Source organism: Pygocentrus nattereri, chromosome 19, assembly GCF_015220715.1.
Source record: "Pygocentrus nattereri isolate fPygNat1 chromosome 19, fPygNat1.pri, whole genome shotgun sequence".
NCBI lineage: Eukaryota > Metazoa > Chordata > Actinopteri > Characiformes > Serrasalmidae > Pygocentrus > Pygocentrus nattereri.
Window position 1 is genome coordinate 37,600,347 of NC_051229.1, and position 24,852 is coordinate 37,625,198.

The window sequence follows — 24,852 nt, forward strand, 5'->3', positions numbered from 1 at the left end:
TTCATTTTTTCTGGTAAAAAATGGAAATTTTTTTTTCCTGTTCTTGATGGTTGAAATAATGGCTTTTTGTATGTTTTGCAGGCAGAAAAAGTGGAACTTTGACTTACGAATGTAGTAAAAAATGTAGTTTTCTTTTTATCTTACCCTTTAGGGCTTCTGTACGACTGCGGCCTAAAACTGCCAAAGCTTCTTACTTAAGCGACAGGGTGATGCAATCAGATATCAGATATCATATATATATATATAATATTTCTTCCATTTTACTGTTAACACTACTTTTTTCTGCTAATAATGCTTTCAGAATGCTGTCAAGGCCTTTAATATTTATCATGATCTAACAAAAAAATGATTCATTTAAAACAAGAAAGAAAGTTTTACTGTTGCTCTAACTAAACAAACCAACAATAGTAGCCCTAATACAAACTGCTTACTCACCCGACCTGCGCACTGAATGAGCTCACGCTAAACAATAATAAGGACTCCAGGAAGCCTCTTGCATATGTCTGGAAACACTGCACCACACAGAAAGCTCTGGTTCTATAGAATTAAACAAGCAAGCAAGTTGGGTTTATGTGGTTAAAACGATGGATCATTATGGCTCATTAATCTTTAGGCATCTATGATGAATTCAGGGTGCTTCCACTGTAACAGTGGAAAACACTTCATTTTGTTTTAGGTCTAAAGCATGAGGACATGACTTTGGCCCACAGATAGCAGCCCAAAGCTCTCCAGCAGGGTGATATTAGCATGCAACCCGCTTTTTTGTTTTAAAGACCAAAAACAGCAGTGAACCCACACCAGGAGGAGCTCACAACATAGTCACAACTTTGAAATGAGAGCTGGAATAGTTCATTAACAAAGAGGTGTGAGATTATCCATTATCACATGACCTTAGACTTTCATTAAAGATTCCATTAATGCTAAAAACATCCAGTCCAGAGGTCAGCACCTTGCAGCTCTTTTACTGCCCTGTTGTGGCTCCACAGCAGGATCTGATGTTTAGGTAAAAATAAATGAATCCTCCTTTGAAGTAAATTAAAGTTCTGCTGATCGTTCAACCTAGTTAATGTAGAACTGCTAATTCACCCTTTAACCCTGAAGATCAGCGCAGAGCACTGGTCACCATAGCAACAGACACCCAGCTAGTAGACAAAGAGAGAGATTTAAAACGAACATCAATAATTCGGTGACAAACTGACTTATTTGCGTTTATATTCACTCCAGCTGATTGACAGATAGGTTTAATCTGCAACGAGAAACTGTTAAACACTATAAAGTCACAAAGCTGAAGTCAGTTCAAGTTTGTTCAAGTTCAAGTTTCCCATTCCACCTTAAATGGTGAAGCAGTTACATTCAGGCCCCATTTAAGGTGGAATGGGAAAAGTTGAACAAGAAGCTGGTGAGTGAGAATTGAACGTTGATAGACATTTTACAAAATACTGTCCTTTTTTTGAGGAAAACGTTCCTGCCAGAGATGCGAGAAAAGCGGCTATATATATTCTGAAGCTTACAGCAGAGCAAAGTAAGTCTCTGGCTTTCTTTAGATATGTCAGCCTATAATAGCACGTTAGCAGATGCTGAGATATATTTACAGCAAAGATGGTTAAATAGATATAAAATTTGGCTCCTAAGGTGGTTTGACTTTTGTTTAAAGGACTAAACAAGGCAATCATTTTTAGATATCACCCAGTCTTTAAACACTGGTCAAAGTTTGTTGTTGTGAATGGGGTATTTTGGTAAAGTTGCCAGTAGTATTGTGATTCATTTGTTTTGGCTTGAATCGTGTACGTAGCAATATTCCTATTTCGACTACTTAACAGCCTCATAATTAAAATGACACAGAGGAATAATGTATGTACACTTAAATAATGGTAAATAATAATGTACATAGAACCATTATTTAATGATAAATAATTAAATAAAGGATCCATATCGAATCATCAACACTCAAAGATCCATTTGTATGTTTAAAGTTTTCTTTGTATTCTTAGGATTGATGGAGAATGTGTTGTAAATGGTTCTACATAGCACCAAAAAGGGTTGTTCTATTGTAATTTGACTATGCTTGATATCATGACAATTGCAGAACCCTTTTTGGGGCTATACAGAACCATCTTCAAAAGTGTTCTCTACAGAACCAAATAAATGACATTCTCCATTAATCCATCCAGCCATCCATTTTCCAAGCCGCTTCTCCGTCAGGGTTGCGGGTTCTCCATTAATCTGAACAACTATTTCTACAAATGTTTTTTTTTGAGTGTTCATTGTTCTATATAGCACCACTGTCATTCCTAAAGAACCCTTAAAGAACCATCTCTTCAAGAGTGTAGGACAAAACATAACAGCTTTAGAGTTAATAATAGGAGCAATTCTAGACATAAACAAAACAAGCTTAGACCCCGGGCTCATCAGGATACTACACAATGACGACACATCCTCCGAGGACTCCCAGACCAACACACGCATACATGAATGTTACATACGGTGGTCCTGCACTTGAAACACTAAAGGGGGACCAACGTCACATACAGGGTTATAAAGTCTCCCCAGTTCAGGACAGTCCGACAGGACATGCCGTGTAAATACGTACGACTATATACACTACTACATCATTGACCACCACTCCCCCACCCACCACCGTCATCCCGCATTGGGATGGCCCCACCAGTGGTCACCAAGACGGTGGCCTCTTGCCATATGGACATGCTTCCCGCTGCAGGTTTGGCTCACTTCAGGAGAGAAATGTCATCGGCGAAGTTGCCGGTGCCCAGCGGGTGCAGACAGCGGGCGAAGCGCCACTGGCACACCATCAGGCAGAGCGGCAACATGAACAGGGCGCAGATTCCGGCCATGATGTAGGCGATGGTCATCAGCGTGGACTCGTCCGTCTGCGGGATGTTGTAGCCGCAGTCCTCCAGCTCCACACCATGGAAGGGACCCTCCACCGAGGCCGTGCGGAACTCGTCGTGAACTGGGGAGACATGTTTAATGTATCATCACTGTCCTGACAAAAACCTTCTTTCTCAAAAGTGGAAGTTTTACAGTAGACTTGCTCTCAAAGCGGAACTCCACCGATTTTTCAGAATTCCTGCATAATGGTTTGGTGTGAAACGCTCTGTTCTAGAGAAACTTAGGGAGTCAGAACTGTTCACAGTGGTGGTGATAGGAACCAGACGTCCACCTCTAAAAGCTCCTCACAGACAGTTCTGACATAAAACGTTTCTAAATTAATTGCCTGATGACTGAGACACTGTTTTATATGTTTGAGATAACGTTTTGGCCTAAAACGTATTTTTTAAGAACATTCATAGTGGAGGGATGAATGCAGGGCTTTTTGAGGCAAAACAGTCCCCAAAAAAAAAGAAATCTTAAAATTATTTCAGATTTTCTACAGTTTAATCATCATCAACGTTTCATATACAGGGATTCGCTCAAAAGAGGCCTTGAATATTCTGCAACTGCCGTTAGGATGAAGCAATCTGAACCAAAAAAATGGTACATATTTTGACGTATGTGTCATTGATTGCATTACATGTGAAGCTGGAAGTGACCTCTACTTTCTGCCAGACACATGAAGGGGTCCGGGGGTCTGCACTCAGAAGCTGCTGTCTGCCTACCTTATGGCTCCAACTCAGGGCCATCATGGCTTGATCAAAGCTCCATATACTGAGGAGCTCATTGCACGTGGTTTGGTTCAGATTGCTTCGTCCCAGCAAGACTTATTACAGAATTTTCAGGGCCTCTTTCGAGTGAATCTCTCTGTATAAACTCAGAAGACACGTGTAGCTTCACTGGTGGTTCTAGATGGTAAAAAGTCTTTATTTGTGTTGGTAAGTTTCTCTACAATGAAACAGTTCACATCAAACCACTCTGAATGACATAGTTTAGGTTTTACTGATTTAATTATACATACATTTTGAAACATCAGTGGAATTCCCTTCAGACTTTGATTGGAAAAAAGTTTTTGTTGCTAATTTGGACCATTTCTATTGGTCGATTCACTGCAAATTGTTCAGGCAAAACCTCAACTCTCAGAACTGGAAGATTTTCAGGAATGTTCTGGTCAGCAACCGTGACATACACTACCATTTAGACAGGTATTTGTAAGTAAACTGCATTTATTTAGCATCTAAATAAATAAATAACGCATATATTTTTGCAACTACGCTCTTACAGAAGATGGTACTTCTAGGGTTCTTTAGTAAAGACAATGGTTCTCTACAGAGCCATGAACACTGCCTGGTGAAATAGTTCTTCAGATGAATGGCATAGAATCTTTTTGAAAAGGGTTCTATATAGCACTAAAAAGGGTTCTTCTATTGTTGCAAGCTTGACACTTTAACAATAGTAGAACCCTTTTTGGTCCTATAAAGAACCACAAACAATGCACTCTCTATCATCTGAAGAACCATCTCACCATGCAAAGAAACATTTGAGCATGCATATGGTTCTTTCAGTGTTCATGGTTCTATAGAGAACCATAGATAGATAGATAGATAGATACTTTATTGATCCCGAAGGAAATTTAGGCATCCAGCAGCAACAACACATTGTCTTTACTAAAGAACCCTTTAAGCACCATCTTTTTAAGAGTATATGCAATGGTGATAAAATGTTAATGATAGTTAGTCATAATCAAAAAACAGATCATTTGAGCCTGAGATACTTCCAAAAAATGATTATGTGGTTCTGTCTCAGTCCGGTAATAGCAGCAATAGCTTCAGTACCAGTGGTTCGTTACTGTACTCAAGTAGTTTTTTGGTATCTGATCTGAGGTTTTTCTATTTTTCGCAACTTTTTCCTTTCACTCCACTACATTTCAGAGTCTAATATCCGACTTTTTCCTCCTACATTGTGAGAAATCTGTCGTTCCTTTTGGTTTCTGTGTGTATAAAAACGTAACATGTCAAAACGAAAGAAGCGCAAAGCCAGAGCACCAATCAGGGCCCAGCGGTCACTTTGTTTAGAGCTGGTTTTGACCTGTTGGTCATACCGACCCAGTGCAGCACGCGGTTCAACGTCAGCGCAGCAGCGTAAAACTTTGGGAGAGTCTGTTCAACATAAATGATGAACTAACCTAACTTTGTGTAAATAGAGCTCAATATAGAAATATGTCCACATATGCAGTCGAGACTGACGCGGCTTTTTTCTGAATTTCGCGGCTTTTTTCTGAATTTCTACAAACACCATTTCATTTTATAGTAAATGAGTTTGGGCTGGTTTATGTTTATGAACAGACGCCTACAGATCAACATAGTAAAGGAGCTCATCTGTGATCCTGAGTTTAAAGCCAGTTTTTATTCAACTTAAACTTGGAACTAAGTTGTAAATAAATCTGAAACTGAAACTTTGCTTGTGTGTAAAAAGTGATTTCAGAGCCACTCGGTTCTCCCTGATGGAAACTGTTTACCTTCAGTGTTTTGTGCTTCTGATCATTTTAATAGACGTCAGCGTCACTAATTAATGACCTTCTATTAAAAGACTGGTTTACCAAGAGAGACGCTGGAGGACTTTCACCTGAAATGAGTTCATGAAGCCAGTCTGGTTATAAAAATGATAACAGGACATCAGAGCCAGAATTCCTCTTTTAGTACTTTTACTTTATACTTAAGTACATTTGAAGGTAAATACTTCAGTACTTTTACTCCAGTGGAGGTCTAAAGGGAGGAACTTCTACTTTTACCGGAGGAATATTTTATCTTGGGTGTCTCGACTTTAACTCAAGTACATGATTTGTGTACTTTGTCCACCACTGTCCAGTACACGAGCATGCCCTCAAAGAGCTGCCCTCAATCTGAATTAGTTAATGGGATCAGAGTAACTGTGAGTCCTATGTTTCCCAATAGAACAACTTTCTGAAGATCTCCCATAAAACTGAACTGAACTGCGTGTGAAATCAAAATATGCCTGAAACGAAAATTAAGATGATCTGTCTCTTCGGTACCGTGACATGTGCTGACAGCAAAGCCGATGCGTTTGCGTTCGCGGTCGAACACGACGTAGAAGCCCTCCATGATGACGGCGCCCATGACGGTGCCGGTGCTGGACTGAGACACGGCAAATTTGTAGCAGTCTTCCTGCGCTGAGGCTACGTCCTCTACAGGCCGTAGATATTGCTGCGGAGAGCAGAGGGCGAGACACGGAGCACACGTTAGCTCAACAAACACCAAGACATACACTGTCCAAAAGTATCTGGACATCCCTTCTAATGAGTGAATTCAGTTACTTTAAGGTCACTCATTGCTGACCTGAATCTCCATTGCACTGACCGACAGAATGAGATGCTCTAAAAGATAAGATCTCCATGCCCAATGCTAAACATGGGCTAGGGGGGTATAAACGCCCCCTGTGGAGCAGTGGAGCTGTTTTCTCTGGAGTGATGAAGCTCCATCCAATACCCTGTATATAATATAATAATATGGCCTATGTGAAATATATATATATATATATATATATATATATATATATATATATATATATATATATATATATATATATATATATATATATATATATATATATATATATATATATATATATATATATATGGCGGCACGGTGGTGTGGTGGGTAGCACTGTCGCCTCACAGCAAGGAGGGCCTAGGTTCGGTTCCCCGGCCGGGTGACCGGGGTCCTCTCTGTGTGGAGTTTGCATGTTCTCCCCGTGTCTACGTGGGTTTCCTCTGGGTTCTCCGGTTTCCTCCCACAGTCCAAAGACATGCAGTCAGGCCAACTGGACATGCTAAATTGCCCCTAGGTGTGAGTGTGTGAGTGACTGTCTGTGTCTGTCTGTCTGCCCTGCGATGGACTGGCGACCTGTCCAGGGTGTATCCTGCCTTCCGCCCGAAGACTGCTGGGATAGGCTCCAGCACCCCCCCGCGACCCTGACGGAGAAGCGGCTTAGAAAATGGATGGATGGATGGATGGATATATATATATATATATATATATATATATAATAGTGATTTTATGGATTTAACCATCTCCAAGCCTCTCCTCGAGGAAGCCCAGTATTATATGTAGTTAAAAAGCAGCTCCTGGTTTGACCAATCAGTGCTCAGTAAATTGTGCTCATGATGTAATTGATGATATGAACAAGTCTCAGTGGTGGCTGTGAAGGTGTCAAGGAAAAATATGGACCCAAGAAATTTTTTTGAGTGTATATGTGTGTGTATGTGTGTGTGTGTGTGTGTGTGTGTGTGTGTGTGTGTGTGTGTGTGTGTGTTCCAAAACACATTACAGACTAGCATTTGGGGGGACAAATCAATTCTTAGATGCATCGCGATGTGGACGATTCACAATCACAATTGATTCACAAATGTCAAAAATCAATTTTCTAAATATTTAATTTATAACGTAATGTTGACGGAACGCAAAGGGCGGACAGAGGTAAGTGCAGCGCCCAGACAGTCTGTGGCGGCACATAACAAAAACACTACTGGAAGAGCGAGAAATCCGACCAGCTCTGCATTAAAGCCGGATTAGTTCAGGAGTCACAACATGAATGTTAAGAAGAGCCATTTTGTCCTTTCAACAAAAATCAAACCACCTTGGGAACATTTAATGCGCAGTATGTCTCAGTATGTGCTGATGTCCTAGTATGGGCTAAACAACACAGATTTACTTTGCTCTGCTTTACGCTTCAGCTGTAGCCGCTTTCCTCACGTCTCCACCAGAAAACTTTTCCTAGATCAGTTTATTGTAAAATGTCTCTCAACGTTCGACTGTTTTATGAGGCTGAAGTCGCTTTTTTTTTTCCCCATTCCACCTAAAATTCTGCCTGAGGCGACCGAATGTAAATGTGGCACTGTTTAAGGTGGAACGGGGAAATTCGAAAGAGAAGTGACTTCATCTTCGCAACTTTTTAGTGTTTGACAGCGTCTCATTGCAAGTTTAACGTACCAGGAAACCAGGAAAGGTGCTGATAAATGCAAACAAGTCATCACATCACAGCCTCTGAATCATAATCAAATCGAATCATGAGCTGCCTAAAGACCACCCCTATTACAGACCACTTTGAAGAAATGTCTTATTTTATGATATATGTTGTTAGGAGTGACCTTTAAAACTGTTAACATTAATGTTGCATCATAATTAATACCGTCTTTATTAGAGAAATACAAATGTGTTTTCCATTACACATCATGTGTGATTCTTTTCAAAAGTATCAATATGTTTTAATAATATACCCAATATGTACATATGTATTTATGTATGCATATGTAATAAAAGCATGCCCCATATGTATTGTTTATGTCCAAGTACCTACATATAATAATATGTCCCATTTGTATTATATATGGTCTAATAATATGTACAGTTGCGAGACTTTGTTTCTCAATTTTGGTCTTTTTTTTTACATTGTTTGAAATTGCCAGCTGAAGTTTACATTGTGTCAAATTTTCATGACAAATGGGCCGATTGGAACGGTCCAAATATAATTCATATATTTATGGAATAAATAATTTCTCCATAAACTTTTAATAAAAGTGTAGAAATTTTTTTCTTCCTCCTGTAAAGTGACATTTCTAGAGATACAGCAGATTAGAGATTTTGCTCTGACAGTGATGAAATGTAATTGCATATATGTAAAAACATAGAAGTAATACATGTGCTGCGTACATACACTATATTTCCAAAAGTATATATATTTCGCTCGCATATGAACTTGAGTGACATCCCATTCTTAATCCATAGGGTTTAATATGATGTCAGCCCACCCTTTGCAGCTATAACAGCTTCAGCTCTTCTGGGAAGGCTTTCCACAAGGGTTAGGAGTGTTTATGGGAATTTTTGACCGTTCTTCCAGAAGCACATTTGTGAGGTCAGACGCTGATGTTGGACGAGAAGGCCTGGCTCACAGTCTCCACTCTAATTCATCCCAAAGGTGTTCTATGGGGTTGAGGTCAGGACTCTGTGCAGGCCAGTCAAGTTCTTCCACACCAAACTGGCTCATCCGTGTCTTTATGGACCTGCTTTTTGCACTGGTGTGCAGTCATGTTGGAACAGGAAGGGGCCGTCCCCAAACTGTTCCCACAAAGTTGGGAGCATAAAATTGTCCAAAATCTTAATGCTGAAGCTTTAAGAGTTCCTTTCACTGGAACTAAGGGGCCGAGCCCAACTCCTGAAAAACAACCTCACACCATGATCCCCCCTCCACCAAACTTTATACTTTGGCAACCGCCAAACCCAGACTCATGACTTTCACGACTGGACTTGCTGCACAGGTGGCGTCCGATCACGGTACCACGCTGGAATTCACTGAGCTCCTGAGAGCGACCCATTCTTTCACTAATGTCTGTAGAAGCAGTCTGCAGGCCTAGGGGCTCGGCTTTATACACCTGTGGCCATGGAAGTGATTGGAACACCTGGATTCAATGATTTGGCTGGGTGGCTGAATACTTTTGGCAATATAGTGTATTACTGGATTTACATACAGTCTGAAAAAGTGTAAAAAGAGGCAGACGCACCTGGGGCAGGATAGAGATGCGGAAGGATTGGTTGCGATTCTCACTCATCAGGTAGAGAGAGATGACGGGGAAGATGTGCCAGGGGGTGGTGCCAGCCTGCCAGCACACCAACTGCTCCCCCAGCCAAAAACCAGAGGGAAACTGCTCTGTCTGCACAACACAGAGAGAGAGAGAGAGAGAGAGAGAAGCAGACAGAGTGAAGGACGAATAAGGACTTGCAAAGACTTTGAATAAAGTTCACCAATAATGTCGGGAGCTGTTTTCTCCCAGTATTAAAGTGATATTTTGGTGAAAAATCAAATGCGCACACTTTTACACTCCTTACCCAAAACATAGCTGATTAGCCAAGAAGAGTTTATAGACTTCATTTAATTTTTGTCTGTCTCTTTTATTCGATGAGAAGAATTCACATGGAAACACATAAACGGAAACCTCACTACAGGCGGAGCACAACTTATACGGTTGTATAAATATGGGTGAACTACTTGATGACCCAGTTACGGCCTACTTTAGAACTGCAACCTCCAGAAAAGACCAGAGGAAGAATAAAACAGCGACAAGACACTACCTGGGGACCACACCGAAGTGCTGAAGCTGCAAAGCTTAAAAGGAATCTCGTTTTTCTCTGTCACTGGCAGTGAGAGGAGAGGAGCAAAGGCCAAGAACGAAAAGATACTGACCGAAGAAGCTGCTTCAATGGCCTTTACAGCTGCCTGGAACACTTTGCGAGGAAGTCGGAGGTTTGTGGTGCCACTGTCCACGATGCTTTTATCATAGTTGTACTGTCAAAGACGGATGCAGAGAGATGATATTACACTCGTTACAACTCATAGCATCCTGTTCATTCGGTCACATTGCTGTCAAAATAACAAAGCAAGTCGTGAGAATAGGAGGTATTAGTTCATAAACACCTTCAGTAAATGTTCCAATATGCTAGAATAGGAGATATTAGTCCATACACACCTCTGAAAATACACCTATGAACTATGTTAGGGGGTATTAGTCCATGAACACCTCAATTAAGTGCTCCTATATGCTTGAATGTGAGATATCAGTCCATTAATGACCCTATTAAATACTCCTAGAATAGGAGATATTATTCCATAAAGACCTCAATAAACGGTCCAATAAACTAGAATAGGAGATATTATTCCATAAAGACCTCAATAAACGGTCCAATAAACTAGAATAGGAAATATTATTCCATAAAGACCTTAATAAATGCTCCTATGAACTAGAACAGGAGATATTACAGGAATAACCTTGATTTCAGAAGAAATGCTGGATGAGCAGAAAAAATTATAGAAAATAATAATAATAATAATAGAAAAAAGCTCTCTCACTTTCATACCTCTTTACAATCCATATTGAGATCCTGTCCATTAACTTCAATGCGCACAATGATGACCTCATAGTACCACTCTCTGCGTATTGGAGTGTACCACACTTCTCCTACGTAAAGGGACGGGTCAATCCCTCCAATGATCTGTAAGAATCACAGCATATCATCCTCAGCTTCCACCACTCAATATCACCAAACTTACATATAAACTTACATCTGTCACAGGAACACATCACTAAGTCATATGCTCTGTGCTAGATAATGTCCTCGTACCATACTGCCCCCTACAGTTGCACTGCCCAGGCTGTAGTTCTGGGTGAAGCCGGCTCCACACAGCTGCAGGGAGAAGAGGTTGGGCACGTTGGTCTGCCTCACCAGAGAATCAAAGAAGGGCTCGAGGGTCTCATCAGGCTGAGAGAAGAGGAGAGAAGAGATAAAATGAGAAGAGAAGAAATGAAATAAAAGGAGAAGACAAGTGAAGAAATAAAACAAGAAGAGAAGAGAAGAGAAGAAATAAAACAAGAAGAGAAGAGATCAAACGAAGAGAAGAGATAAAACGAGAAGAGAACAGATAAAACAAGAAGAGAAGAGAAGAGATAAAACAAGAAGAGAAGAGAGGACATAGAACGAGAAGAGAAGAGATACAACAAGTGAAGAGAAGAGATAAAATGAGAAGAGAAGAGATAAAACAAGAAGAGAAGAGAAGGAATAAAATGAGAAGAGATAAAACAAGAAGAGAAGAAAGGAGATAAAACGAGAAGAGATAAAACAAGAAGAGAAAAGAGGAGAGAAAACGAAAAGAGATAAAACACGAAGAGAAGAGATAAAACGAGAAGAGATAAAACAAAAAGAAGAGATAAAACGAGAAGAGAAGAGATAAAACAAGAAGAGAAGAGATAAAACGAGAAGAGATAAAAAAGAAGAGAAGAGATAAAACGAGAAGAGATAAAACAAAAAGAGAAGAGACAAAACGAGAAGAGAGGAGATAAAACGAGAAGAGAAGAGACAAAACGAGAAGAGAAGGGATAAAACGAGAAGAGATAAAACAAAAAGAAGAGATAAAACGAGAAGAGAAGAGATAAAACAAGAAGAGATAAAAAAGAAGAGAAGAAATAAAACGAGAAGAGATAAAACAAAAAGAGAAGAGATAAAATGAGAAGAGAAGAGAGGAGAAAAGATAAAACGAGAAAAGAAGAGATAAAGCGAGAAGAGAACAAAAAAAGAGACAAAAAGAGAGGATAAGAGGCAAAAAGACAACAAGAAAATATAAAAAGAGAAGAGACGAAAGAAAAGAGACAAGAGATGAAAAAGAGAAGTGAAAAGACCAAAACATAAGAGATAAAAAGAGAATTGACAAGAAAAAAAAAGAAAGAGAAGAGAAGAGAAGAGAAGAGAAGAGAAGAGAAGAGAAGAGAATAAAAGTGAAGGGCACAGTAGATGAAAAATAGAATAGAAAAGAAAAGAACAATAAATAAATATACATTTATACAGATTAAGGCGCTCTGGGCTGACAGTGCTCTGAGCTGTCTGACTGACCCTGGCTATTTCAGCGTAGGCCAGCCCCAGGATGCCCTCCCAGTTGGAGCCGTTGATGAAGAAGCGGTCTGACTGGGTGATGGCGGCGATGTTGGCGCGCAGCGACACATTGGGGCCGTGAGGCACCGACACCAGATCGGTCCCCAGCTCCCCCTCCCAGCGGCCCTGCGTATACGGCACATACACGCTCCGGCCCAGATCCCTGTACGATGTGGACCTGTCGGAAAATAAACATCCCAGCACAACAGAATATTACAGGAACTGACTATGGGTAGTGACTTTTTAGGATCTAATGAAAACGATGTATAATGAAAAATACATTTTATTTCTCTAACAGAAGAATTAATTATAATGTAGCACTGATTTAACAACATGGGTTACAACATGTGTCATGCCCAGCATCCTTTATCATGGAAAAAAGGGAAAGTCTGGCTTCAGGGCCAAATGTGGCCTGTGGACTAATTTTACTTGGCCCATCGCTTGTTATAATGTTGAGTGTGTTATAAGTGGGTACGATGCAGTTTTTCCTTTCACCTGATGGTGGCAGCAGTGCTGTAAAATTGCAGCGTAAGGCGCCACACTGTAGTGACAAAGTCAGCTAACGTTTAAGATATAAGATACATAGAAGAGGTTTCGTTCTGACAGTGATGATATTCATTTGCCACTTCATCAGAGACCCCTCTCTCATAGTTTCACCTTGCTGGTGCACAATTAGAGACTGTAGGTCATCAGGTTTTGTTAGCCGTCTGCTAGCCCTTCATTAGTGTTCAGTTTCTGACCACAGAGCTGCTCTTGGCTGTGTATTGCCAGAGAACTTATAGAGAGGAGAATTCCCAATCTGCAGTGTCTTTCGGGTTTCTCAAACACTAGAGGGCGCTCCCGAGCAAGTACAAAATGAATGAGTTGATATGGAGCATTTGAGCAAAATCATAGTTTATAAACGCTTAAACAGTTTTAATGTAAAATCATTTATCATTCATCAGTTTAAACTTGAGTTATAGGAGTTTAAACCGGAGCCTCATGTACTTTCATGATGTCAGTGAGCGCGAACAGCCAATGAGCTGCTCCGCTCACCAATCAATCATCTAGCAGTAAAGCCCGCCTCCTGGTGCCCAAAACCCACTGTAGAAAAAAGGAAACATACAGGTGAGTTTTCTCTGCTTTTTTAGTGAAATACTTCCTTCTACTTTCTAAAATTAAAGGAAAGCTCTGGGCGAGTGATTAGAAACTATTTTAACTTCGTTTTTAGCTGTTGAGCTCTATTCCCTCCCATTCATTGAGGATTCACTCGTGGGTGCCCTCTGCTGTTTAGCAGGCCTGTTTTTGATATAATGGGGGAAATAGGAAGTGGCCAGGCTCTTGGTATTGCTCAAGCAAAGCAGGCACACCAAATTAAAAGGGTATTTTTAACACTGTGCAGAAAAAGAAAGGAGATATCATTGACTGGGCAGCTCATCTACTTCAACTGTGCTTCACGTAAAGAGGAAAAAGCCACATTACGGCACAAAGTGGCAATTTACTTTCACAACTGTGACCTTTCTGTCAACAGCAGGCTGTTTCTCAGGCGGTACTTACAGAGAACGATGGTAGTATCTGCGCAGAAATGGATGAGCTGCAGCTCCTACTGCGAAATTACTGCTCCCTGTGTCCACCAGGATGTTCAACTGCAACACAAGCACATAAATCAATTCTGATTAATTGTAGACATTATTTTTGGCAGCAGCTTACAAAATGTTTGGTTTTTCATCTAAAAAAGTGCTCCTTGTTTCACCCACAGCTCCTCTCAGTGTTGGGTAGAGGTGTAACATATAATATTACAATACTTCCAGAAGCTTTTTACAATACATGATATGTCATTTTAAAAAAAACTATCAAAAAATATTAATCCAAGTATTCAACATTTTACACACTGCACTACATCCAATTAAACAGGACCAACGATGCTCCGATTTTAATCAAACATGCAAGTTGGAAATGTTTTAAATACTGTAATCCACATTTTGCTCAGAAAACCATGTGATATATTGTGATTTAATTTATCATGATGATGAATATCATCATACTGCCCAGCTCTACTGGGCAGTAACTACTGGTCCAAACTGGAAACATTCAATATCAGAACGTTTTACAAATGTGTCAGATGATATTTAACGCAGCATTAATAAAGTTATTGACGTTACCTGTCATAACTTGTTTAGAAGGGAAATATTGTGCTGTGCTATAATCAATAATCAAACAGAAACTCATTTGAGGAAAGAAAACTTACTGTTTATCCAGTTTTCTTTATAGATTTTAAACCGTTTTTAAACAGCAATCTGAAGCTCCCAGTAAAACGACTCTCACTGATGATAACTGTCACGTTCTAGATATCATGAGTACAGAAAATAGAACAAAAACAAAAAATAAAAACAAACTGCTTGGCAACAGGAACATTACACTTTTATGGACATTTAATAACGGATATAAAGGGTGTAGTGCTCATTATCAATCAAATACATCAGGAAAATTGAAAAACAACATATAGACAATATATCATCCAGGAATAATACACCACAGTCGTGGCGGTTTGGTGTGAAACGCTCTGTTCTAGAGAAACTTACCGAGCTGTTCACAGTGGTGGTGATAGGAACCAGACGTCCACCTCTAAAAGCCCCCTCACAGAAAGTTCCTACATGAAATGTTTATGAATTCACTGCCTGATGTCTTGCCCTGCAATGGACTGGCAACCTGTCCAGGGTGTTTCCTGCCTTCCTCCCAATGACTGCTGGGATAGGCTCCAGCAACGCCCCCACCACAAATCAGAAGGATAAGCAGCTTAGAGTGTGTGTGTGTGTGTGTGTGTGTGTGTGCCTGATGTCTGAGACACTGTTTTATGATTATGGTTTTTGAGCCTATAACATATTTTAAAATCTATTCATGGTGGAGGGATATCGGCAGGGTGTTGTGAGCTAAAATAATCCCCCTAAAAATGTATTGTTTCATAATATCCTCTATCTAGCCATCATCAACATTCCATATAAACTCAGAAGACTCGTGTAGGTTCTCTGGTGGTTCTGGATAGTAAATAAAATGTCCATATCTGTGTTGTAGTCATGGCGACCCCTGGTTCCTATCACCACCACTGTGAAGACATCTGAACCATTTCACACCAAACCGCTCTGAAGCTCTCTGTTTACATCACACACTGAACTATGCAGAGAATTTTGAGAAATCCGTGGAATTCCCTTTACTGTGTGTGAAATCTGTATTTGGGGTGTCTTTCACAGTGACTGTCCTTGTCCAACTCCAGGCTCCAAGCAAGGGTATTTAAAGATCAGATGTATTATTGATCATCCTCCTGCACGCCACCAGAGACAGCCCGCCTGCTTGCTAGACTCACTGACTGCGCAAAATGTGATACACAACCAGAAAAAGAGAGAGAGAAAGAGAGAGATGTGATAGGCAGCAGCCTCCACTCAGACAGTAGTAGCTGAATGGTGCGCTCCTTACTCCACCCCACTCTTGCCTGCGGAAATCTCAATGTAATGTTGAATCAGTGCATTTTCAATCATCCATTCAGCTACAGCTGCACGATGTGGATGAAATACTATTAATGCGATTCTGTTACTACTTATTGTGATAGTGGGAATAGCAGTGAGAGGACCAGACTGGCTGCCTATCTGGATTACAGAGCCCTAAAATCTTAAAAACTAGCCCGTAACCCTGGTATACTAACGGACTCTGATCTTAGTTTTATCATTCGTGTCAAAGCAGTTACTAAATCAGCTTTTTATCACTTTAAGAACATCAACAAGATCAGAGATGCTCTGACTAAAGCAGAGCTGGAGAAACTCATTCACACCTGTATTTCTAGCAGGGTTGATCACTGTAATGATCTCCTAACTGGACTCCCAAAAAAGACAACCAAACAGCTTCAGCTGATTCAGCTGAGCAGCTTTCAGCTCAGTGTAAACACTGTTAGCATTTCCAGCCCCTTTTCTTCTGTAACAGCACTTTTTAAATCCAAATTGAACTGTTTTTAACCTGATTTTCTAACTGTCCCATTTTAATTTCTAATTTGATTTTTAATACCTCTAAAACTGAATTTACATGACCAAATCTTAAGGCAAATTTTTCAGTAACGGCATGAAATAAATGGAAATTCCCCTCAAATGAATAGAACATGTGATTTATGATCTACACATATCACTATATAGTTACAATTTACTGCTGAAAGCCAAAAATCTCAGATGCTCTGTGAGTTCAGCTTCTTTTATTATAAGGGTTAAAAATGACATCACCATCTGTTTGACTGGAAAGAAGAGTTACAGCCTCATACGACACCTAGCTTCTGAATGTAGCTTATGAAATATGAAAGTTATGAAGTAAAGAATATGACAAAGTGCATTTTGGAGCCTCCAGTGGTTCCAAGGAGTTAAAAAAGGTTAATTTAATGATTTTTTCTTTTATATGTAGTTTTAATTGTGTTTTAATCATACGTTTAATGTTGTTTTAAATGTGTTTTTTCTATTCTCGTTTACTTGATTTTTCTAAACAACTCTGTATTTTCTGACTCTGTAAACACTTTAAATAAAAGGCACGGTATAAATAAACTTGCCTTGCATTCTGATACACTTTACAGCATATTAAAAGCACAGACATGAAGCCATAAAATACAATGTTTGATGGAACCCCACTGCACTAAGCCATGCTTGGCATTGGGCACGGTGAGCTTAGGCTCATGCACAGCTGCTCCAGAGCGTCCAGTTCTATTGGTCAGTGCTTTTCAGTGGAGATTATATAAGATGTGTCAGCAACGGGTGACCTTAAAGTAGCTGAACTCACTCATTAGCTACTTTTAGACAGTTGTGTACAGTATTTTAATATTGTAGTTTTCTGCTGAAGCTTTTCCGATGCTGTCTCTCCCCCCCTCCAAACACATCAAATACTGCTGACTCCGCTCGTGTCTCTGCCTCTCAGTGACTACTCTGGTCATTGATCCTTCCCTCAGGCTTCCTGCCCTTTCTGCCCGCTAAATCCGGGCCAGCAGCCTGCATCCTGCCACTCTGGCAGCCGACCACACTCATACACTTCCTGTGGCTTTCTCCAATCTGTGCACCTACAAATCCTGGAAATCAGCCACGCAATTCTTGGGATTTTCTGTTCACTCGTTTTCACATCACTCGGGTTCGGAAAAGCTCTCCAGCTTCATTCCAGCTTTGGGAATGCTATGTGAAAAGGTGGGTGGCAACAAGAACTATAAGCACAATTATTCTTTTACTCAACATTTGCAAAAGAGAAAAGAACAGTATGGCCCTATCGTCGGGAGGCTGTTAGTTCAATCCCCAGTGATGCCACAGCCATCTGGGGCCGGAAGACCAAGGCACCCTAACTGTCCTTTCGCTCTCTCCCTCTCCAGAGAACACACCTCTGCACATTTTAACCCCTTAAATGACCCGGGCCAACTAGCAGGCCCAAAGTTTCATTACACACTTCTATAACCTAAGAATAGCTCAGCCAGTTTGCACTGAAGTCCCTGTAGTTACTGAATAATAAGCCTTTCCTTCATTAACAGCTACTAGTGCTGCTCTATAGGTGACCCTGCCCGTCTGCAGTGACCGCAGAGGAGGGTAAAGTTCAGCTCCTCACTGCTGGGCTTTAATTACATTTAGGGCATCATATGCCTTCAAAGAGGGGGGCAGTTATTTATTATCACCCACCCCTAATTCTTATTTGATATAAAGCTGATATTCACCAGCTTCTTGCTCGAATTTTCCCGTTCTACCTTAAATGGAGCAGCAGTCACATTCTGGCACTTCAGACATCAGAACTGCTGGACTATTTAAGGTGGAACGAGAAAGTTAGTTAGCTAGCTACTGAGACATTACCTTAACTATGAAGAAAATGACCAATAATACATTGAAACAACACTAAACTAAGAAAATATAATGATTATCGTAACTGTTTAACAGAGAAAATTCTCATTTTTGTGGGTTTCTTTGGTCTCATGCTTCATCTTGCCTACATCCTACAAAATGGACAATGAGCGTAAAAATATAGTTATGACTGATCAGTGTATCTTGCTGAAATGTTTTATTTAATCAGTTGACGATGCTTTGCACAAAATTCTCTGGTTTGTTTTGTCATTTTTGTTGATTTTTGTTAGGAAAACCTGGAATGACTGACTTTGGATTACTTAGTCTACATTTTAGTTGGATATCACGCCTTTGGGTGTGTAAGTATGGTTGTTACACTTTTTGTTGATCTTGCATATTTGCAGCTTTTCAATTGTGTGTTTCTTTCTGGCACAGGATTAAATGCAGTGTCTTGTTCACGCTGTCAGTTGGGCTTGTTTGGTGTTTCAGGTGGAGATTCACAAACAAACATTCTGACAATCACACTTTGAAAGTAGCTAAAAATGAGTGCACTACTTTTCAAAAAGTAGCTAAAAAGTAGCTACGACTCCTTCTGGAAAAGTATCTAAATTGTAGCAGCTACAAATGTGGAGACAGTAGCTACAAAGCAGCTAACTACTAATTTCTCAGTAGCTATCCCAACCCTGTCTGCGGAAGAAAACCTCATGTGTTCGTAAAGCTTGTATCTCCATTTTTGCCATTTTTCAGTTTTTGACATAATTGGAAAACGCCTGTTGCTCTTTACATTGTGTATAAGTTTCATGACGAATGGACTAAAAGAAACGGCCGAAAATGGCTCTGAAAAATCTTTGGTTCCTTTGACGTACATTAAAAGTAAAAGTGTTTTTTCCTTCTCCTGTAAAGTTGCTGTTTTGGAGATTCAAGGTTTTCTTCCGACAGCACCAATAAACAACATATTCTTCTTCAATCTGAAGAATTCTTCGTTCACCTTGCAAAGAACCATTTAAGCATGCAAACGGTTCATTGAGTGTTAATGGTTCTATATAGAATCCTTGTCTTTACTGAAGAATCCCTGAAGAACAAACTTCTGTAAGAGTGCAGCTAATGGGAGAACACAATTCGAGACCAATCGGTAAAACAAATGTAAAAAATAAACAAATCAATAAAATGATGTCATAAAAGGACATACTGTACACTGGTTGTTGTTGTTTACAGGCTGTCTGTTACGTAATGGCTTGTTAGTATTCCTCGTGCCAGGCCGTGTTCTGCTGCACAGCTGCAGAGAGACCAGCCCTTCTCATACACGACCTTCTCTTCTGAAGAATACAGGGTCTGTATGGGTTTGCACTGGACTACTGTGGCTGTTTTGGGTGAGGACGCCTTCACCAGAGTTAAAAATGAAGCAGTTTTAATTGAGGCACATCACTTTAGATAAGCATCTAAAGGCATGTGTGGTGGGGATGCACCATAAATAAAATCAGACTCGGACTAAACACGCAATCAATCGTTTTATTATGATCATTTTACAGGACTCGCTGTGCTAAAACAGCCAGTCGCCTCCTATGTTTGATGTAGTACTCATGTTACTTAAAAAAGGCAACTAATTTTTCACATAAGAAAGTAAAATGCCAGTTTGGCCCAATAAAGAGTAAATCATGCCATTTCTATTGAGACTTTGGCAAATAAAAACATGTGTTTCATGGGGCTATTTAGCCCATACAGTGTGAGTTCCGGGTTAAAAACACTAATCTGGCAAACGATTTGTAAGAAATAAGAGTAAAAAACCATGATCAGAGCATCTCTAACGTGCAATCTGAACACTGTACAGGAAAATATCTCTGTTGAAACAAAACCTCGTATCTCCATTTTTTACCTTTTTCAGTTTTTGACATAATTTGAAAGTGCCTGTTGGTCTTTAAATTGTGTTTAAATTTCAAGATGAATGGACCGAAAGAAATGGCCCAAAATGACCTGGACAAAACTCTGGTTCAATTGACGTACATTAAAAGTAAAGTAGGTTTTTTCCTTCTCCTGTAAAGTTCCTATTTTGGAGATACGAGGTTTTGTTCTGACAGCAGCGATATTGTATCTGACAGAGCCAACAACATGACTTATTAAAAACTACAGCGTAAAAAAAGCAGAAATATCACAGTCTGAATGTGTTACATCTAAAATAAAGGAACTTCAATTGTAGTACTGTGGGGAACCGTAACTTAGAGTTAGGGCCATGAATCTGGCCCTGACGCCAAAAGTCAAAAATCTTGAAAATACTGGATGCGACTGAATGAGCTGTAAAAACCTGCCCAGTAATCCAACAGCAGAATAGAACAACTGCACTAATATAACATAAAGCACTTTTTAGCAATTGGAGATGTGGTTATAACCATGTAATTACAAAGCAATATTTAGCACAGAAAGGTTTCCATTAGCTTCACTACATTTATTCTGATTACAGCTGCGACCGTATGTTACGTTAGCACCAAGGTATTGGTAATGGGGGCTACTGACATAAAAGCTATCATTATAGTTAGAGGTGGTTTAATTTTTTAACGATATGAACTTGATACAAAAGAAGAAATGCCTGGGGGGGGGGTTGCTCAGCCTTAATGAGTGGGCTAATATGGAGGTCTAAATTAATATGTGAGGAACAAAAAGTATGTTTGAGTAACAGTAATGGTACAAACATTTAATTACTACTTCAGTAAAGTATAAACCTCCCAGAAATAATACTAATGTACTTAAGGATAATTACATAAAGCTGCACTATGTAAGTCTTGGGGATTTGGAGACCTCTCTGGTGGAAATGTGTTATCGCACACAACGTGCAGAGAAAATGTTTTTAATGTGGGCTGTGCTTCGGACCCCTTCCCCAAGGGGATGAATTTGACTAGGTAAACGTGTTGAAAGAGCGTTCAAAGAGAGCTCAATCGAATCTTGGTGCAGGTCTGCTTTAAGTAGTTTCATCCCTGGTAGCTAACAGGTAAAACGCCAACAATAAGCATCTTGCAAACTACACCACAGAAGCAGGTCTATCTGAGCGAGTCCAAAATGAATGGGTTGATATGGAATGTTTTAGCAAAATCATAGTTTATAAATACCTATTTAATAACATTTAATGTAAAGGAATATGAACTTTTCCTTAACAGCATAAAACATTTTAACACCGCTGTTACATTTTTAAGAGCTTTTAAACCATTTTCAGAAAAGATTCTATATAGAACTGTATAAAAACATTCTCCATCAATCTGAAGAACCACTCCACCATGCTAATGTGTTCTATAAAGCAGAACCCATTTTGGTGCTATCTAGAACCATTTTCAGAAATGATTCTATATAGAACCGTATACAAAACATTCTCCATCACTCTGAAGAACCACGCAAAGAACCAATTTAGCACAAAATGGTGTTAATGGTTCTATAGAGGACAACTGTCTTTACTAAAGAACCTTTGAAGAACCGTCTTTTTTTAAGACTGTGTGGTACATAAAACCACACAAACGTCACAGATAAAACACAGTAAGAATGTAGGGTATGGGCCCTTTAACTGTCACTGTTCCCTTTAAAGCCAATGGGCGTGCCCCCCCCCCCACCCCCCTTAAATCTCACCTTCTGAGGAGGCGTGCCCACCGCCATCTCCACGTAGTAGCCCTGGCCGGACTTGCCGCGCAGGTTGTCGATCATGTCCACGAAGGTCACGCTCCTGGCGGCCCTGCGCCTCCTCGGCGCTCCCTGCTGGCTTGGCCGGCGGGCAGGATGCAGGAGGGCAACACGGAGCCCCCCGGCCCCACAGCCGGGCACTGAGGCGGCCAGCACGGCCAGCACGGTCCAGCAAAACAGGAGCAAAGCATGAGCAGCTGTTTCCATCTTTTCTTTAAGCACTCGAGGGTTTCCTTCAGGTCCTGGACGCCCAGCTTCTCCTCATTCAGCGCTCATTGTAATGAAATCCCACGGTTTAAACAAATCAAAGTATATATTTTAAACATTCCTGTTGACATTCAGCAGTGGTCATTACAGTGGTCATCCGCGTTTTCCTCTCCTTCTCTTTATGGCTATTATATTTAATAACAGGTCACGCACCGCCAAAAAATGGGACTAATATTAATATTTTTAAGAAATAATCCAGATTTTACCACCGAATCCTGCCAGCAATCACGCCCGGCGTTGAAGAGCAGCTCCGTACCCGTCTAGTTCGGTTTTCCTCCAATCTCTCTCCCTCTCTCTCGAGCGAAGCCAGCCTTCGGTTTGCTCTATTTATTCCCGTTTATCGCTCCTTTTCTCCCGTGCGGCCATAATCCGCATCTCTCCTCTCCCTAAACACCTCCTGCCTCCTCCATCTTTCCCCCCGCAGCAGCCCAGCGAAGCCCTCAACGAATCACTCTTCTGAACCGGATCCTTTGAAATGAATTGATCGAACCGATTCGCGAGTCTTTCCAAACAGCTATGTTGAATAAGTTAATCAGGATTGTTGCACTTTTGCTCAATAAAACATGCACCACACTTATTAGACATTGGATAAAGGAATGATTCGAAGTAAATACATCCTGAAAAGTGCAAAAAAGGGGAATCTCACATTTTTAGACATGTCTTCATAATTCAGCTTTAAAATTTTCTATAATATGAAAAAAAACATATATGTTGTCATATTAAGGATTGGTATCACAATAACACACCAGCCCAGGTAGCAAGCATATATTGGTCCTCTAGCTTGATGAGGTTTGCACCCCGCTGACTGTTTGCTACTGCTGGCCCACCCTCGGACCACCCAAATTACTGGCCGGTATTGAATTCAGAACCATCAGCCAACTGTGTTTGCACACTATCAAATTAGACCACTGCAGTTAACCCATCGTGCAGTGAAACACCCACATACATGCACACTAGTGAACACACACACTAGGGGGCAGTGAGCAGCCCTATTCACGGCACCTAGAGAGCAGTTGGGGGTTAGGTGTCTTGCTCAAGGGCACTTCAGTTATGGACCGTCAACCGAGGGGATCGAACCAGCAACCTTCCGGTTACAGGGCTGGTTCCCTAACCTCTACAGAGACTTTTATTTTAGGAAATAAACTCAGTCAAATATTACAAACATAATCACCAGGCCTAATATAAAAATATTACATAGAAAATGTTGCTGACACTGAGCTGGATTAAAGTCATTGAAAATGAGCGATGATAAGTGAAATTTCATCTAATACTCTGCTTAACGAAATGCCAGTGGACAACAAGCAGGCCAACAGTGGCCCAGTATCCTCTAGCTTTCAGGGAAAGTAAGCCTTGAGGATCCTTTAGAAATCAAACAAAAACATCAGGCGTTCTTATCAAACACATCAAGGATGCGTTTGCTTTCTGATGGGAATAGTTGCCATTAAAGACCACAGGTTTCCTGTAGGATAACCATCTGGAATCAGTCACATAACACCCAACAGGCCACTATAGTCCTGTACACTGTCACATCAACCCAACAGGATTTTAATGCTGGGAACATGTTCTGATGAGGACAATTCGCCAGCTTCTCGTCTGAATTTTCCCGTTCCACATTAAACGGTGCAGCAGTTACATCAGTTTCAGCCTTGTAGTTTTAACACTGGTAGTATTTTTAAGTAGATGTAGGCTGTCAACAAATCCAAACCAGAGGATCCTATAAATATGCACCACGTAACTTACAATCAAATATGGCATTAGTGAAACAATGTAAAAATATTTCTGCTCAAATGTAGAATTTTAAAAACCCCTCCACTGTTTTTGGTTTGGAAAAAGGAACTTGGGCTTTCTGTACAGTCTTTAACAGTAAGGAAGAGTAAAATTAGCTATATATATATATATATACCTGGACGCCTCCCTTGGGAGGTGTCACAGGCAAGTCCACCGGGGAGGAGACCCCGGGGAAGACCCAGGACACGCTGGCGTGACTATATCGCCCAGCTGGCCTGGGAGCGCCTCGGAATCCCTCCCAGGGAGCTAGTGGAAGTGGCTGGGGAAAGGGAGGTCTGGGCTTCATTGCTCAGGATGCTGCCCCCGCGACCCGAACCCCGGAGAAGCGGAAGATGATGGATGGATGGATGGATATATATATATATATATATATATATATATATATATATATATATATATATATATATATATATACACTGCTCAAAAAAATAAAGGGAACACTCCAATAACTCATCCTAGATCTGAATGAATGAAATATTCTCATTGAATACTTTGTTCTGTACAAAGTTGAATGTCCTGACAACAAAATCACACAAAAATAATCAATGGAAATCAAATTTATTAACCAGTGGAGGCCTGGATTTGGAGTCAAAAGTGGAAAAACACACGACAGGCTGATCCAACTTTGATGTGATGTCTTTAAAACAAGTCAAAATGAGGCTCAGTGTTGTGTGTGGCCTCCACGTGCCTGTATGACCTCCCTACAACGCCTGGGCAGCTCCTGATGAGGTGGCAGATGGTCTCCTGAGGGATCTCCTCCCAGACCTGGACTAAAGCATCCGCCAACTCCTGGACAGTCTGTGGTGCAACGTGGTGTTGGTGGATGGAGCGAGACATGATGTCCCAGATGTGCTCAATCAGATTCAGGTGTGAAGAGCACAGGGGGGCCAGTGGCGAATTTGCCAATCCTGGTGTTCTCTGGCAAATGCCAAGCGTCC

The 24,852-nt window shown here is 40.6% G+C and overlaps 1 protein-coding gene across 1 annotated transcript; it reads right to left on the minus strand.

Annotated features, from left to right (window-relative positions):
• Positions 1–1,402: 1,402 nt before the first annotated feature.
• Positions 1,403–22,569, minus strand: bace1 (beta-secretase 1). Its single transcript, XM_017691891.2, has 9 exons — positions 21,809–22,569; positions 13,923–14,011; positions 12,348–12,564; positions 11,085–11,222; positions 10,821–10,955; positions 10,150–10,251; positions 9,470–9,619; positions 5,945–6,116; positions 1,403–2,971 (listed from the first exon to the last, which is right to left on the minus strand). The coding sequence occupies exons 1-9, from the start codon at positions 22,064–22,066 to the stop codon at positions 2,727–2,729; spliced, it is 1,506 nt and encodes a 501-aa protein (XP_017547380.1). The 5' UTR covers positions 22,067–22,569; the 3' UTR covers positions 1,403–2,726.
• Between the last annotated feature and the right edge of the window lie 2,283 nt (positions 22,570–24,852).

Excerpts from the sequence above, each read along its gene's own strand:
- bace1 (XM_017691891.2), bottom strand. The coding sequence starts at position 22,066 with ATGGAAACAGCTGCTCATGCTTTGCTCCTGTTTTGCTGGACCGTGCTG. Across the intron at positions 14,012-21,808 it reads TGGGCACGCCTCCTCAGAAG|TTGAACATCCTGGTGGACAC; the intron begins GTGAGATTTAAG and ends CTTGTGTTGCAG. Across the intron at positions 2,972-5,944 it reads TGCTGTCAGCACATGTCACG|TTCACGACGAGTTCCGCACG; the intron begins GTACCGAAGAGA and ends ATGTCTCCCCAG.